The sequence below is a fragment of the Pseudonaja textilis genome, chromosome 2 (genome assembly GCF_049901715.1).
Source record: "Pseudonaja textilis isolate UNSWEBS1 chromosome 2, rPseTex1.2, whole genome shotgun sequence".
NCBI lineage: Eukaryota > Metazoa > Chordata > Lepidosauria > Squamata > Elapidae > Pseudonaja > Pseudonaja textilis.
The window spans coordinates 5507508-5524366 of NC_141991.1; the positions used below are offsets into that span (position 1 = coordinate 5507508).

Sequence of the window (16859 nt, forward strand, 5' to 3'; positions counted from 1 at the left end):
AAAAAGAGTAGAAACTCAGGAACAGAAATTCACCTCAGAAGTAGAAGCTCACCCCCACCTTTGTTAATGGGTGGGCCATTAAGGCCTAGGCCAGAGTATTCTACATAACAAAGATCTCCAGGTAAAGTTATAGCAATTGCCCTTTTCATTACATCATCATCATCCAGCAAGGCTCAACCAAGCCTGGAATCAGGACATGCATGGCCCCATGGGAGTCTGACAACCAATCAGAATACAAGCTCAAATTCAAATCTCAACAGAGGGTATAAAACCCAGGTACCTTCTTCTTGATTTTTTCCTTCACCTTGAGGCATGTGATCATCCTTTTGACTTTGGAGCACCAAGCCATGTGGTCCTGTCCACCATTAAACCATCTTTCCAAACAGCCTCCATGTTTCCAGGGTCTTTTTCCCCACTTGGAACTGAACCCAGAAGGAAAATTCTTCCAACAGTCATATGGACCACCAAAACGTAGAACTGTACAAACCTATGACCAGGAATCTGTTTCTAACTGTGATTGTAGGTTAAGGACTAGGTGTGCTCTGCCAAAAAGGATCTCCACTCCATCCCCAACACTTGTAACTTTTTTCTTTTCTTTTTCACTCTGGTGAGTGACCAGCGCTTCTGCTTTCTGAGCCAAATTTACGCATTTTTGCTTGATTATTTCTGATGCCTTTTTTAGATTTGATTTACAATGAAAAGGTTTCTCTCACTCTGCACACTTGTATTGTGGTTTGCCAGCAGCAGGTGCGGACGGCTGAGTTCTCGGAGAGCGAGGACTCAGATGAGGGGCCTGCGTGAGATGTAGGAATGGGGCCAGGACTGTCAAGGAGTGGAGTGCTGCCTTCGGAGATTGTGGAGGCTGGCAGCAGTGATGAAGAGGTCCCCGAGGAGCCTGTGCCCAGAGCGCATGCGCACAGGGCTGCTTGAAGGAAAGAGCAGCTGCAGCAGCACGGGTGACTTGGGAGTAAGGCTGCAAGGTGATGGCCCCTCCCTTAAGGGATAAAAGCCAGCTGAGAAACCGCAGTTCTTTGAAGGAAGCAAAGAAGTTTTTGCACTCAAGCCTTGTGGACGTTCGGACTCTCTTAGTTTGTGTTTGGAGTATATGTCTTTAGTAACTTTAGTGTTCTTGGCAGCCTTGCACACACTTGGCAAGGCTTGTTCTTATCAGAGACAATCAGTTTGAAACAGCCTTTTAACAGTTAAAAAAATGGAATTTGTAAAGAATCATTAAAAGGTTTTGCTGTTACCTCCGTTTCGTGTTTTGTTTCCGTGGAACAAGGTTTGGGTCAGAATAACTTGTAAGGCCGCTCTCCTGTGTGATTTTGCTGCTGGGAACCATGGGCCCTGGACTCCCTGGCGCACTTCCTCCTCTACCTCCTCCTCCCCGCAGCCCGTTTCCTGATCCAGGGGAGGCCCAAGAGCCACTTACTCAGCCCACTTTGGCACAATCTGACCGCCATCTTGTCCGCTTTGACCTGCCCAGCCAATCTACTGAAAAAGGCCTCCTTGGTTATTTTGGACAATGCTTTTATTAAGGATTATATGCATACAAAGAAAGTTATTACAAATAATGTGAATATATGAAAAAAGACACTGAAACAAAGGAGAAAAATCCCTCAAAAAAAGATAGCAGAAAAAGAAACTTTTCCTCCTCCTCAGCCAGCAGATTCAACATCAAAACTTTATCATTAAATAAACAACCACATTCATTCCACCCTTCACCCCATTTTCTCCTCTCTAACTTTTCAGTTCTCCTCATGGATCAACAAAACTTAGTAAAAATTAAGAGAAACACCTGGTTCCTTGACTTAGGACTGTAGCAACTTATGACTGGAAACTTGTCCCAACTTGTAATCCCAAGTCGAGGACTTCCTGTACTCTGCAAAACATTATATCTACTCCCCAAATACTCCCCATTTTTTTGTGTGTAATCACTCTGATAAGTTAGTAATGCAGCTTTGTAATGTGGCTTTGCGAGCAAAATATTCTCAGGCTCTCAACATTTACACCCTTTTGCCTCCTTGTGTGCTCTCTGATTGTATTTGAGGTTCCTTCAGTAGGAAAAACATTTTACTCAAACCAAACAATTGTAGGATCTCCCTTCTGTCACTCTGCGAAGTTCCTAGTAAACATTAAGATGTGAATGTTGCCGAAAAAAAGGGTTCCTAACCTTGTTCACAGCTGAAGAGATTTATCTCTGCTATGGACTTTTTGGTGCTTTTCTAGCTTTGATTTACTAGGAAAAGGTTTCTCACACTCTGTGCATTTGTAAGGCTGTTCTCCTGTGTGGTTTTGCGTGTGCATGCGAAAGGTTGAAGGATGGGCAAAACATTTCCCACACTCCAGGCATTTATATGGTTTCTCTCCAGTGTGGATTCACTGATGCATCACAAGTGTATCTTTCCGAGCAAAACATTTATCACACTCTGCACATTTGTGAGGTTTCTCTCCTGTATGGATTCGGCTGTGACTTCTAAAGGAACCTGAATGAGCAAATGTTCTCCCACAGTCCAAACATTTGTAGTTTTTTTCCCCTGTGTGAATTTTCACATGACTTCTAAGGGCTGATGAGGTACTATAAAATCTTCCACAGTCGATGCATTGATGTGGTTTCTCCCCTGTGTGGGTTTTATGATGGCTCCGAAGGTTTCTCCTGCTTACAAAACATTTTCCACATTCCTCGCATTTGTATGGCTTCTCACCTGTGTGGCGCCTCTGATGGCTTCCAAGATGTTGCTTTTGGGAAAAGCATCTCCCACAATCCCCACATTTGTAGGGCTTCTCCCCCGAGTGGATTCTCTGATGAATCTGAACATGGGCTGGGGTAATAAAATTTTTCCCACACTCCCCACATCTATGGGGCAGCTCCCCTTTGTGCCATTTCTGGTGATTCCGAAGTTCAGAAGAATTCACAAATCGTTTCTCACATTCTGGGCACTCATAGGGTTTCTTTCCAGTGTGACGTCTCTGATGTACCATCAGGGTTGATCTCAAGGTAAAACATTTCCCACATTCGAGGCACTTTTCGTTTTTCTCCCCTCTGTGCGTTTTCTGATGGCTCCGAAGAGATGAACTCTTGTAAGGTTTTATTCCTGCATGTGTCTTCTCATGACTCCGAAGAGTTGAACTCTGGGTGAAACATTTTCCACACTCAAAGCATTTGTAAGATTTTATTCCCGCATGAACCTTCTCATGGATCCAAAGACTTGAGTTCTGAGAAAAGCTCTTCCCACATTCCCAACACTTGTAAGGTTTCTCCCCTGTGTGAATCCTCTCGTGGTTTCTGAGAGTGGCTTTTTCACAGAAAAAATTCCCACATTCCAGACATTCATAAGGTTTCTCTCCAGTGTGGATTTTCCAATGTGTACGAAGACTCGACTTTTTACTAAAGCATGAGTCACATTCCTCACATTTATAGGGTTTTAGTGTTGGGAGGCTTCTAAGATCTTTGGAGCTTTCCCCAGAGTTGGATTTCTCACCCTCCAAACCTTCACTGGGTCCACTTCCCACATGGACCTTCCTGTGAGTCAAAAGGAGGGACCTGCGAGCAAAGGATTTCCCACACTCTGAGCATTCATGGGTTCTTTTGAGCGTTCTTGGAGTGCTGCTTCCATCTGACGGGGGAACCAAGCGTTTCCCACGCTTCATGCTTTCCCTTGGCTGCTGCCTGGGGCTGAACTTCTACTATCTCTTGTTAGTTGTCTTGAAGGTAAATCTTCGGTCATAATTGTTTTCCTGCTGGCAGAACAAAAAAAAAGAAGATGAGAACATTATTTCTTTTGGAGAAACCCAGAAAAATTACAAAATCGTTGAAGGGAAGATGCTGACATTGTTTATCTGCTCAGAGAGCACTTTAAAGCCCTATATATCTAAGGCGGAGTGCTATTGCTAATAACAACCGCAACAGTGAGGGCAGAATTGCAGTTCTTCAGCAAAGCGGTCATGTGATGCCTCACGTAATGACCACTTTCCTCAAGAAAGGAGTTTGCAGCCCAGTTGTAGTCGTAAGTCAAGGACTGCCTGTAGGAAGAACAAAAGTCAAGGCAAAAAGTTTCACTGCATTGCTGTTTTGTCAAACTCGGACAAGAAAGAAATGAAGGCAAATAGACTTTGTGTTTCCCAGGATGAAGCTGCAGGATCCAATCTGAGTCGGTCACCGGGATCCGAGGTTTTGTCTTCCGAACTTTCGGACTCGTGCTGGAGCCCGTCTTCATGGAACTTCTCTCTAGCAGAGTGTGTGTCCTGTTGTGTGTGTGGTCCACACCACACACAGAACAGGACATACTCTCATAGAGAGAATTTCCCTGAAGACGGGCTCCAGTACGCATCGGAAAGCTCGGAAGACAAAACCTCGGATCCTAATGAAAAATGCTTATCTTCCAAACCACAATTTAATCAAGATTTAGATCAGCCCAAATGGAAGAAACCAGCAGGATGAAGTCCAACAGGGACCGATGCGTAGTTGTGAGTAGGAAAACTCAATGGTAGACAGGAGAGGGACCAGATGGGGCACAGCATCTGTGAAAAGCGCCTATCTCTTCCCCTTCCTCCATCCCACAACCAAAGAGGTCCAGGCCCAGTTTGGAATGAAGTGGGATGCCGGCTGACCTTGGAGCAGCATCTGGAGGAGATACCACCCTTACTTTCATCTCCCTACCCCAAGCATTCTGCCTCCCCCCACCCACCCCCCGGTCCATGGCAGCCCCTCCCCGAAAAGCAAGGAAGCAGAGGAAACCATCAGGTTGCCTCAAAACCTTTGCTTTGTAAAACATCCACCGTGAATTTAGAATTTACCTTCATTGTCACTGCAGTCCACGAATACAATGAAATTTGAAAGCCACTCCTGCACACTGCCCCAAACACTTCACAATCACAGCACAAGTATTTTTTTAAAAATAACATAATTAAAATAATAATAATAATTAAAAACCTAGTCTAAAACCTAGCTAAAGCATTTAGCAAGTTAAATAGTTTAAAAATGCCACTATGTACATAGGTCTAGATCACAAATGTGCTGTTTGATTCAAGACAATTATTGCCTTGGAGAAGAAACTGTTTCTCGGTCTATTAGTCCTCATTTTAAGACACGTATAACATCTCCCTGATGGTAACAGTTCGAAGTATGAATGACCAGGATGAGAACGGTCTGTGGAGATTTTTTGTGCTCTAGAGAGGAGTCTGGTCTTTCCAATCTCTTCCAAAGAAGAAAGAGAGCAACCGATGATTTTTTGTGCTGCGTTTATAACTCTCTGGAGCATCCTCTTATCCACTATAGAGCATCCAGCATACCACACAGTTACACAGTATGCCAAAATGCTCTCGATGATAAAAAGTAACTAGCAACTTCTCACCCAGACCACTCTTTTTCCGCAGCCTCGGAAAGTGCAGGCGCTGTTGGGCCTTCTTTGCAGTGGTCATAGTCAGAAATATGAGTTCCTAGAAATTTAAAACTATGAACTCTTTCTACGCAATCTCCATTGATATATAGTGGGAGAGGCTCTGCTTTGCATCTTCTGAAGTCTATAATCAATTCTTTGGTCTTTTTGACGTTCAGGGAGAGGTTATGACTCTTGCACCGCAAGACCAGTCTGAGAACATCTGACCTATAGGCCGTCTGGTCTCCTGCTGATATGAGTCCCACCAATGTGGTGTCGACTGCAAATTTTATTATAGTGTTAAGTGGGACAAGAGGGAGTGCAGTCGTAGGTGTAGAGTGAATACAAAAGGGGGCCACATCCCAGCCCCTTCTGGGGAAAACAAGGAAAATGATTTTTTAGGGATTCTACAGAGCTTTTACAATCAGAAGCAAGTAAAGGATTTCATTCTTCTCCTTTTAAATTGAGTTCAAAGAAAAAGGATCTCTTGTGGGTTTAAGACAACATGAACTCCATTCAATTCAATTCAAAGCTTTCCTTTCCCCCAAATTCTCCCCTCCCCATTGCAATGAGGTCACAGTCTCCGTTCAGGGCACATAACAAACCACCCCAAACGTTTTAAAGCTCCGTTCCCTCCATTTTTTTTCCCAACTGCAGGTGCGGGATCTGGATCCTCTGACGGACCCCAGAGAGACCTTCGGAAGCCACTGACCGGAGCCCCTGAGCCCCCGGGAGCCTTGGCCGGGCGAGGAGGGGGCAGATCCAGCCCTTGGCGCCCCCGGATGGAAGGGAGGGATCCGCTCCGGGAGGGCGACGCCGGAGCCGGATCTGCCCGAGGAAACCCCGGCCAGGCCAAGCGCGGGATCCCTTGCAGCTCCCTTCCTCCGGGCGGGCGGGGGAAGATCTCCCGGGAGGAGGAGGAGGAGGCCGTAGGGGAGAGCAGCCCCACCTGCCCCGAGCGGGATCCGGCGCCGCCGCCTCCGAGGCAGAAGCGGGAACCGCGGAGGGAAGCGGAGATCCAGAGGGAGGGAGTGGGGGGAGGGGAGAGGCGGGGGCGGGGCTTGGGGCGTTGTTCTCCCGGGCTCCGGCCCCGCCTTCGCCTTGCAGCCCCGCCTCCTCTCCCTCCCCCCCTCCCCCAGCCGGGACCACGTGCTCCGAAAGCGCCTCGGAGCCTCCGAAGGGCGGTGGGCGTGGCCGGCGGGGCCCAGGCTCCCTTTGGCCGGAAGCCGCCGAAGGAGCGAGACAAGCCGACCGTTAGGAAACTGGTCGTTCACCCAGATTGGGACGGGGGACAATATCTGCCCCCTAGCGGGGGACCCAGGAAGTGGGGCTTTCCTCTCGCAGCCCCTGCCCTGGGGAAGACCCTCTCCTGGGGGTCCCTGCAGGCTCCCCCCACCCCTTCTGGGAGACTGCAGGACAGGGAAAGGCTGGGACGGAGGAGGATGAGAATTTGGGGGTGTTGGCGGGTTTGTCTCAGGTGCCTGATTTTGGTTTTGGTTGGCTTCCTTTTGGCTTGAGAGTTGTGAGTCCCTTTTCGGAGTTGTGTTTCGCAAGACGGGGGGACACCATCCAGTGCATTGCCTTTGATTGCACTGATCCCCTTTTTGCAAAGGTCCCCAAGGTTGATCAGTGGTTTATTCCAGGTAGTCCTCGACTTATGGCATAGAGGTTTCCCAACAGGTGACTAGTGAGGTGGCTGGTTTCTATATTTTATAATAAATAAATATAAACCAAAAACTACAGCTGGACTTTCAACAAGTGAGTCTCTGCCCATTATGGACCTGGGTCGTGAATACCTTGTGGGGGTGGGGTCCATTGTAGCTCCAAAATGGTCACAGATTGAGGACGGCCTGCAGGGACCCTCCAGGGCTGCTTCTGCCCTCCAGCTGTGCCGGATGAGCTCGTGGCTGAAAGGGGGGAACTGACCCAAACTCAGCCTCTCTCACCTGAGCTGAGAAAGGAAGACGGCAGAGACCCCCATGGGACAGGCCACGAACCATGAAGCCCCCTTTGTTGGCAGGAGGAGCCGAATGCTCACAGGGGCCCATGGGGGGGATAGAGGAATTGGCAGCATGAAATGGCAGAACGGCCCCTTTTCCCTGTTTCCAGTTGACCTTCCGTGTATCCCATTGTGGTAATATATCCATCATATTCTGCAAGTTCTTGTACAGCTTTGTAAGATCTGGGGGTATCACAAACGCTCCTCATGAGGGCAGTAGTGTCTTTATGATGAGAGTTTGATCCTGTTATGGTCTGCTAAGCTCAGAGACCAGGAATGTGCGTGGGAGTTCACAGTACCTAGCCGAGCCATTTCCATGAGACCTTTGGTGCCCTGCTTTCTCACGGGAACTTTATCACCTTCGCTGAGGCCTAGCTAGATAATGTTGCTGAGCTAATGTTGAAGTCATTGTTTTGATTTTGTATTTGCATTTTCTTAATAAATACTGCTACCCGAGGGCTCTCGGGGCTGGCAGTTGCTCAGACGTCTTCCCTGCGTCTCCCATATTTTTTCAATTGTCAGTCCACCACAAGTGGTGACCCCGACGTGATAGTTTGGAAGGCTATACGTTTGGCGTGATAGCTTGAAAGCTATCGTTCCCGCATCCTATACTCATCGTCGCGGACGTCGACTGGGCCCTCATCTTCTTCGCTGGACGGAGACAGATTCTTTTCGTGAGTATGGGGGAGATTTCTAAAGCTCAGACAAAGCATTTTAGGGAAATGAGAGAAATCACTGGGAATAGTTTTAAGTTTGGAGTTCATAGTAGAGGACATGAAGTAGGAAAGAAAGAAATTGAGGACTTATTACAGTATGTTTGGAAACATATTCCGTGTTATCCAGAGGGAGGTAGTATTAAAGTAGAGTGCTGGAGAAAGATAGGGAAATTTTGCACGAGGAGCCTCGTGCCCCTTCTTCAATTTTGTTAACCTGGAGGGTGGTTATGGATGCATTAGCTACGCATGAACAACCGCTCCTAGCACCCCCGAAGAAGGTTTGCCGCCTTACAATGCGGTACGTATATTGCCACCGACAGCACCTCCAGATAAATCCAGAGGGCTGTCAGGCACTGAAAATACTTTGTCAGAAGAGAAGAGTTTGCCTTTAAGAGTTCAAGTAGATGCAGTTACCGCAGCTATTCAAGAAGCAACAAATAGAGGGAATTATCAGGAGATGATTTGGTAGATTTTGGAGTGGAGATTCAACTTAATCCAGTAGAAATTGGTGTGGACGTTGCTTTAAATCACACAGAGATAGAATGCCTGAGGAGGGTTCGTTCTTCTCCCACAGTTAATTTTACAAGCCGTAGGGACTCTCCCTGACGGCGAAGGTGGTGAGAAGACCTTTACTAACATCAAACAAGGAAACAATGAACCCTATGAAAATTTCATTAGCAGATTGAAAGTGGCTATTGAAAGGCAAATTGACAATCAATTTGCCGGAATGAATTGCTTTTGAAGTTAGCAGTAGATCAGGCTAACGCAGATTGCCAAAAGGTGGGAGTCAGACTTTTAACATGGAGACTTTAGTTCTGGCTCTCCAGGCAGGAAATGCTAAAAAGAAACTTTTTAATTGTGGGAAGCCTGGACATTTTAAAGCGCAATGTCGGGCTCCTGGGGGGTCAAAGTCAACAAAAAAAGAGATCAATGGGACAGGGTGTGACCTAAATCAGTAAATCAGTATATCAGATGCTCCTACAGTTTTTACTGATGGAGAAAAAAATTTTTTTGGTGCTTGTGTTTGGAAAGATAAATCTGGAATTTGGCATACAAAAGTGACATCAGAGCAGAAGTCTGCCCAACAGGCAGAACTTGCTGCTGTAGTTTTGGCTTTTCAAAATTTTCAAAATCAGGATTTTAATCTAATAGTGGATTCCTTGTATGTATATAATTTGTTACCCTTTGTAGCAGGTTCTTATTTGTCTCCTGGAATATCACCTAATATTCTACGTTTGCTTTTGTTGTTGCAAGGATGTTTGGAGCAGCGTATGAATGTGTGTTTTATTGCCCATATTCGTAGCCATAGTAATTTACCTGGAATTTTATCACAAGGCAATGCCAAAGCTGACAGTGCTGTAACTTCAGTTCTCACTGTCCAGCCATGGGACAGCCATAGTTATTTTCATCAAAATGCTAAAGCGTTGGCACATCAATTCAAGCTTACTGCTGCAGAAGCTGCTGCCATAATTCAACAATGTCCAACTTGTTCAAAGCAAGGCACGGCTATTCCTATGGGAGTCAACCCCAGGGGTTGAAACCCTCAATGATTTGGCAAATGGATGTTACTCAGTATCCATCATTTGCACCTTGGAAGTATATACATGTGACTGTGGATACTTATTCAGGATTTCTAATGGCTACTCCTCAAAGAGGTGAAGCGGTTAAACATGTCATCAATCATTGCATTAAGACATTTTCAGTCGCTGGTACGCCTCAAACTTTAAAAACAGACAATGGTGCGGCTTATCGGAGCACAGTCTTTGATCAGTTTTGCAAACAGTGGTCCGTGGAACATAAATTTGGGATTCGATACAATTCCACAGGACAAGCTATTGTGGAGCGTTATAATGGCACGCTCAAGAACATGTTAGCTAAATTAAATAAAAAGGAGGGAAGCTCCTGGGGCTTCCGGCAATTCAAGATCATTTAAATCTTGCTTTGTATACTTTAAATTTTTAAATTTGTCTGGTAACCCCCCGAGCACGGCCAGCAGGCATTTTCTTCCCTTCTACAGATGCAGTGAGGCCTCGAGTGTTGGTGCGATTCCTTCCGGATCCGGCATGGGTTCCCACTGAGCTGATTACGTGGGGACGTGGTTATGCAGCAGTAGAACATCTTGGTCAAATTCGTTGGGTTCCTGGTCGATGTATCCGGCCTGATCATTCACAAGCGCCTTCGCAGGTGCCAGTGAGGGAGGTTCCTGATTCTCAGGATGGCGTTCCTGTGGTTCCTGATTCTGTTCCTGAGGTTCCTGATTCTCAGGATGGCGTTTCCGTGGTTCCTGATTCTCTTGATGCCGGCAGTCCAGGCGTGGCGCTGTGAAAGCTGGGAAAAGATGACTGCTTATCTGAGATTATCAACTTGTATGCAGCAGGTTCCTTTGGGGAATCGGACTAAATTAATCTGCAAACAGCAGCATCCTTTGATTTTTCCAGCACATTGGTCCTGGCATAAGGGTCAAGACATTCTTTACTCGGGACCTGATAAGGATATTATATCTTCAGCCTGTGCTACAACTCTGATCCTGTTTAATGTTTCTGTTTCAGACTATGGACAATATTGGTGTCAATTGGAGTTGCCTAAGTTACTTTACACAACTTCTTTTTCCATTCGTCTTATGCCTCCACGGACTCTAATACGGAGGCAAAGAGCTGCTATTATCTCAGAAACTAGAGACCTTGGTGATAATTTATGGAAGGAAAATTCCTACATCAAGGACGTTCGGATTGCAGCAAAGAGTTTAAATGTAACTAATTGTTAGCTTTGTATGCATGTACCCACCTTTTGGGAATAGCTATGAACTATAGAGATATTCATATTTTAAATAATTTTACTGTTGCTATGTTTAATGATACTGTCAAGAATATTAAGATGTTAAATGAAGAAGTGTCTGAAATTCGCCAAATTACTTTACAAAATCGTTATGCTTTAGATATAATGTTAGCTGCTAAAGGAGGAGTTTGTGCTTTAATTCATTTATATTGTTGTATTTTTATACATAATTATGAGCCTAACATTACAAGAACTGTTCATGATATGGAAGACCGCATAGCTGAACACGAAGCAGGAAAAGATGGCTTCAATAAGTCATTTTGGGCTTTGCTATGGGATTGGCTTCCTGACAGCTCATGGTTACGTTTATTGCTTCAATTAGTTGTAATAATTGTTATTACACTTATTATGTTATGTTGCTGTATTCAATGTATTCCTAATCTATTTCAAATGTGTGCCTCAGCCTTAAGTGTACGAAACCAAGTTGCGAGGGAACTGTGTATTATGCCACTGAAACACCCCCTATCTTTGAATAAATAAAAAAGGAGGGAATGTGGTAATATATCCATCATATTCTGCAAGTTCTTGTACAGCTTTGTAAGATCTGGGGGTATCACAAACGCTCCTCATGAGGGCAGTAGTGTCTTTATGATGAGAGTTTGATCCTGTTATGGTCTGCTAAGCTCAGAGACCAGGAATGTGCGTGGGAGTTCACAGTACCTAGCCGAGCCATTTCCATGAGACCTTTGGTGCCCTGCTTTCTCACGGGAACTTTATCACCTTCGCTGAGGCCTAGCTAGATAATGTTGCTGAGCTAATGTTGAAGTCATTGTTTTGATTTTGTATTTGCATTTTCTTAATAAATACTGCTACCCGAGGGCTCTCGGGGCTGGCAGTTGCTCAGACGTCTTCCCTGCGTCTCCCATATTTTTTCAATTGTCAGTCCACCACATCCCATGACTGGACCTTCTTCCCAAGGAGCCTTTAAATCCACGGAGAGGAAGAGCCTCCATCTGACTTCATGGGCATCTAGGTACCAGGCGTCTCTGGGGAACCAGGTGTCCAGATCAAGGGGCTCAAAGGGGGAGGGGAGATGCCAGAAGCCCCCCTGAAGTAGCCAATAGGAGCTGGACAGATCCCAGCTTCTGAGCCCACCACCAACTATGTCACAAAGGACATTTCTATGGGCTCAAGAGGGAAGAGACCACTTCCCAAGTAAAACTGCTAGGAGAACATTAGGCTGGGGAGGAGATGCCATTTGATGGATGGAGGACAGAGAAGGAGCAAATTAACCAATAAAGGTAAGTGATGAGTTAAAGTAGGTCTCCTTAAAATCTTTAATTCCCCCCCCCCAGGAGCTTTTAATTCAAATAGCTTCACCTCTTCTAGTGATCTGCAAGAGCCCCTGGTGCAGAGGTTACATGATGCCCCCGCCATGAGAATTTAAATTGGGTGTGGGGGGGTGTCTTTTAAGGCCCTGAGCCTGGGTGGGTTTTCTGCAGTGTCAGATTCTTTGGGTGGGTCATCTCCAAATTCCCAGACCCCCCAGGACAGCAAAAAGAGGAGAGTTTGTGGGAGCAGCCCAGACTCATTGGGTCAATTCTGAAGCGAACCTGGTTTAAGCATCTGTGGCTGCCTGATAGTTGCCACAAGCCCTGAGAGGGGGAAAGGAGGAGGGAAGTAGACAGACCAGCTGGGTTGTCAAAAGAAAAAAGTTTCCTTTTTCTTTTCATTTGCAGATGATTTAGTATTTATTTTACAAGAACCATTGGAAACGGGCCCCAAGTTAATGGGAAAAACAGAAGAATGTGGGAAAGTTGCAGGACAAAACTAAAATCTTAGCTAAAAATCTTACCGAAAAATAGAAAGGAAAATTGACAAAGAAATTAGATCTACAAATAATTAAGAAAGTAAAATACTTGGGAATATATTTAACAGCAAGATGTGTAACAATCAGAGAAGGTAATTATACAAGACTACTACAATAAATCAAAGCAACCTTGCAAAAAAATTGCAGATATCAATGGTAGGAAAGATTGCAACTATCAAAATGAATATTTTACGGAGGCTACTGTTTCTATTCCAAACAATCCCCATAAAAATAGAAGGATATTTTGATGAGCTAAACACAATAATTCTGAAATATGTTTGGCAAGGGAAAAAAGCAAGAATAAGTCTGAAAATGTTGCAAGAATTTAAAAACAACGGGGGTTTCGGGTTACCAGATTGGGAGCTTTATTATCAAGCTTCTATACTAACATGGGTGAGATAACAGATAACTCTTAGATATAGGTTACTGTTTTTAGAAGGCCTTTTACTGTTTTTAGGATGGCATTACTGTTTTATGGTATGATAAAAATAAAACTCATAGGTATTTCCAAAGACATTAGATAAGAAATACTCTGCTTCTAGTATAGAACGAGACAAGGAGCCAACACTCTGGGAAAAAAACTGTAAATTGACAATGGCAACTACATAAAATGAAAATTGATATGAAATGTTTTATAGGTATTTACCACTGACCAGATTAGCAAAGATATATAAAAGCACGCCTGCCTGATGCTGGAAATATAACCAGACACAGGGGATGTACATGTAGTGGACATGAGAAAAAGCAAAGAAATATTGAACAAAAATATATACTTGATTAGAAAAAATGGTAAAGAAACATACAGATTTTAAGCCAGAAATATTCTTGCTATGCATAACACTGGAAAAATATGATAAAAGAGTACCTATATTTAATATTACATGATTTCATAGCAGCAAAAATTGTTGTTGCAAAGCACTGGAAAATTGAGGAAATACCTAGAATGATTTTTTAAAAAAACCTGGAGTGTGCAGAAATGGACAGACTGACACTAAAAATAAAACAAAAAGAAGACGCAGAGTTTTTTCAAGCATGGGATTCATTTTATAGATGGTTGGATAGTAGTGGTAGAAATTAGGAGTGGGGAAAGTATTAATATATATATAAATAGAGCGATCCAGACAATGCATTGTTCACCAAGCACTTATGTGTGTAAAGTGAAAATATATAAACATTCTTAAAAAGTCTTTTTGTGGGAACCAAGGTCAGATGAACAGGTGGCTGTGGAAAGAGGGGAGGAGTGACCAAGCAACCTGCCAGCGCCAATACGGTGCATCCAATAAACACGTCCTTTGAGGAACCTACCTGACTCGGAGTTCTGCTTTCAATGGGTCCATTATTCGGAAGGCTGACATATTGTTCTCTATGGGGATCATGCCAAAGATGCTGGACAAGGATCTAGGATGCAAGAGACCACAGTTCCAGAATAGTTTATTTGTAGCTCAGTGTTGAACTGCGGAGTCTTTGATGCTCTCTGACCTTTCAAGAATCTACAAAATACCTGGGAGCCTTCACTTACGAATGGAACAACTTATCACCGGAAATGCATTCCCAGTTCTGGTCATAAAGTCAAGAATTACCTGTACACTGCAAAACATTACATATACACTCCCTAAATACTTAAAACACTTTTGTGTAAGGACTCTGCTAAGTCACTTATGCTGCTTGGTGAGTAAAACATCCTCACATTCCCAACATTTACGGCCTTTCCCCCTCATCGCTAAGACTTTGAGGTTGCTCCCCTGGCAAAAAACATTTTCCCAGGCCAAACATTTGCAGGATTTCCCTTCTGTCACTGTGCAAAGTTCCGGGTGAATTTTAAGATGCGACCTTAAGAAAAAAAGTTTTGAATGTCGTTCACAACTGAAGAGGTTTATCTCTGCTATGGACTTTCTGATGCATTTTTAACTTTGATTTACTAGGAAAAGATTCCTCGCACTCCGCACACTTGTACGGCCACTCTCCTGTGTGATGTCTGGTGTGCATCCGAAGTGCTGAAGATTGAGCAAAACATTCCCCACACTCCAGACATTTGTATGGTTTCTCTCCAGTGTGGATTCGTTGATGCTTCTCAAGACTACTTTTTTCAGAAAAACATTTATCGCACTCTGAGCATTTGTGAGGTTTCTCTCCTGTATGGATTCGGCCGTGCCTTCTCAGGTGACATGAATCAGCAAATGTCCTCCCACAGTCTAAACATTTGTAATTTTTTTCCCCTGTGTGAATTTTCACATGAGCTCCAAGGGCTGATGAGGTACGATAAAATCCTCCACAGTCGATGCATTGATATGGCTTCTCCCCAGTGTGGGTTTTATAATGTATCCAAAGTATGTGCTTATAAGCAAAATATTTTTCACATTCTACGCAGCGGTAGGGCTTCTCTCCTGTATGGAACCTCTGATGCCTTATGAGGTTTTGTTTTTGGGAGAAGCATTTCCCACACTCCTCACACTTGAATGGCTTCTCGCCTGTGTGGACTCTCTCATGAACCTGAAGCTCTTTTCGGGTAACAAAACTTTTCACACACTCCCCACATTGATAGGGTTTCTCCTCTTTGTGCCTCATCTGGTGTCTCTGAAGTTCAGAAGAATGCATAAACCGGATCCCACATTCTGAGCATTGATAGGGTCTCTCTCCAGTGTGACGTCTCTGGTGTAGCCACAGAGTTGATTTCAGAGTAAAACATTTCCCACATTTGAGGCATTTTTCATTTTTCTCTCCTGTGTGTGTTTTCTCATGTTTCCGAAGAGATGGACTATCGGTGAAACATTTTCCACACTCGTAGCATTTGTAAGATTTGATCCCAGCATGAATCTTCTCATGGTGCCAAAGACCTGAGATCTGAGAAAAGCTCTTCCCGCATTCCCAACAGTTGTAAGGTTTCTTCCCGGTGTGGATTTTCTCGTGGTTTCTGAGATGGGCTTTTTCACGGAAAAATTTCCCGCATTCCAGACACTGATAAGGTTTCTCTCCAGGGTGGATTTTCTGGTGTGTAAGAAGGTCTGACTTTTGACCAAAGCGTAAGTCACAATCCTCACATTTATAGGGTTTTAGTCTGGAAGAGCTGAGACCTTCATTTCCAGAGTTGGATTTCTCAACCTCCAAACCTTCAGTGGATCCACTTCCCACATGGACCTTCCTGTGGGTCAAAAGGAGGGGCCTGCGAGCAAAAGATTTCCCACATTCTGAGCATTCATGCGTTTTTTGGTGGTTTCTTGGAGTGCTGCTTTTGTCTGATGGAGGATCCAAGTGCTTACCACCCTCCATGCTTTCCCTTGGCTGCTGCCATGTGTTATAGAAAATTATTGTCTGTTAATAGTTGTCTTCCAGGTAAATCTTTGGTCGCAATCTTTTATCTGCTGTTAAAGGAAAAAGAAGGGAAGAATTATATTTCCCTTTCAGACACATAGAGAATCATAAAATCTTATCCTTGGCAGGGACCTTCAGGGTCTTCCAGTCTGACCCTCTGCCCAGGGTAGGGTGCTCAGTACACCTGAGGCAAAGTGATGGAGGCCCTATATCTGTAAGAGAGATGTCCTCAACGTTTGACCATGGTTGGGACTGCAACCTTGGTCGTTTAGTCAAGCAGTATGTCAACTCTGAAACGGATTGAGCCTGCCTCCGATATCTTCCATTTCTGTAGTTGCCGCACAGCTCGGGGAGGGGGGAGAAGAATGGAAATCGATCTAGCCAAAACAACCTGCTATCTCATGGGAACCAAGGTCATTGCTAGCAGGTGCCGGCCAGAGACTGGAACTTGTTGCCAAGAAGATGCCAGAGCACCTAATTGGGCAATGTGACCTGTGACCCTAGGGAAAAGGGGGGGGAATCTCTAACATTTAAATTATACTGAGAGCACGGGAAACAGCTAGAGCTGGTTTTAAGTCCATCCATGCCATAATGAAATCACTGCAACAGTATTGCCAAAAAGGCTTTATGAGTTGTTAATCTCATTTTACGAAGTTTCTCCTCTGGTAATACTGATTTGCAAACTAGGGCGTTCAAAACCTTTGCTAGACCAATACTCGAATACAGCTCTGCTGTCTGGAATTCCCACTGTATATCAGACATCAGCGAGTCCAGAAGTATTTTACCAGAAGAGTACTACATTCCTGTGTTCG

At 44.5% G+C, this 16859-nt stretch overlaps 2 protein-coding genes across 10 annotated transcripts in view; both read right to left on the reverse strand.

Moving 5' to 3' along the window:
• LOC113450234 (uncharacterized) overlaps nt 1-16859 on the reverse strand; it is a 75302-nt gene that overhangs the window by 42105 nt on the left and 16338 nt on the right. For 4 of the 9 annotated variants that reach the window (XM_087928279.1, XM_087928276.1, XM_087928278.1 and 1 more), the window contains exon 3: nt 13693-16097. The exons of 1 other annotated variant lie outside the window; for it this stretch is intronic. In XM_087928279.1, the coding sequence (XP_087784405.1) occupies nt 14596-16005 (1410 nt within the window). In that variant the 5' untranslated portion in view covers nt 16006-16097 and the 3' untranslated portion in view covers nt 13693-14595. Of the gene's footprint in view, nt 1-13692; nt 16098-16859 lie in introns of those variants that run through there. 4 more of the 9 variants (XM_087928281.1, XM_087928280.1, XM_087928283.1 and 1 more) reach the window with 2 other exon arrangements.
• LOC113455132 (uncharacterized) lies at nt 1341-6414 on the reverse strand. The gene is made up of 2 exons (XM_087928354.1): nt 6328-6414; nt 1341-3738 (listed from the first exon to the last, which is right to left on the reverse strand). Exon 2 carries the CDS (start codon nt 3649-3651, stop codon nt 2380-2382), a length of 1272 nt encoding a protein of 423 aa, XP_087784480.1. The 5' UTR covers nt 3652-3738; nt 6328-6414; the 3' UTR covers nt 1341-2379.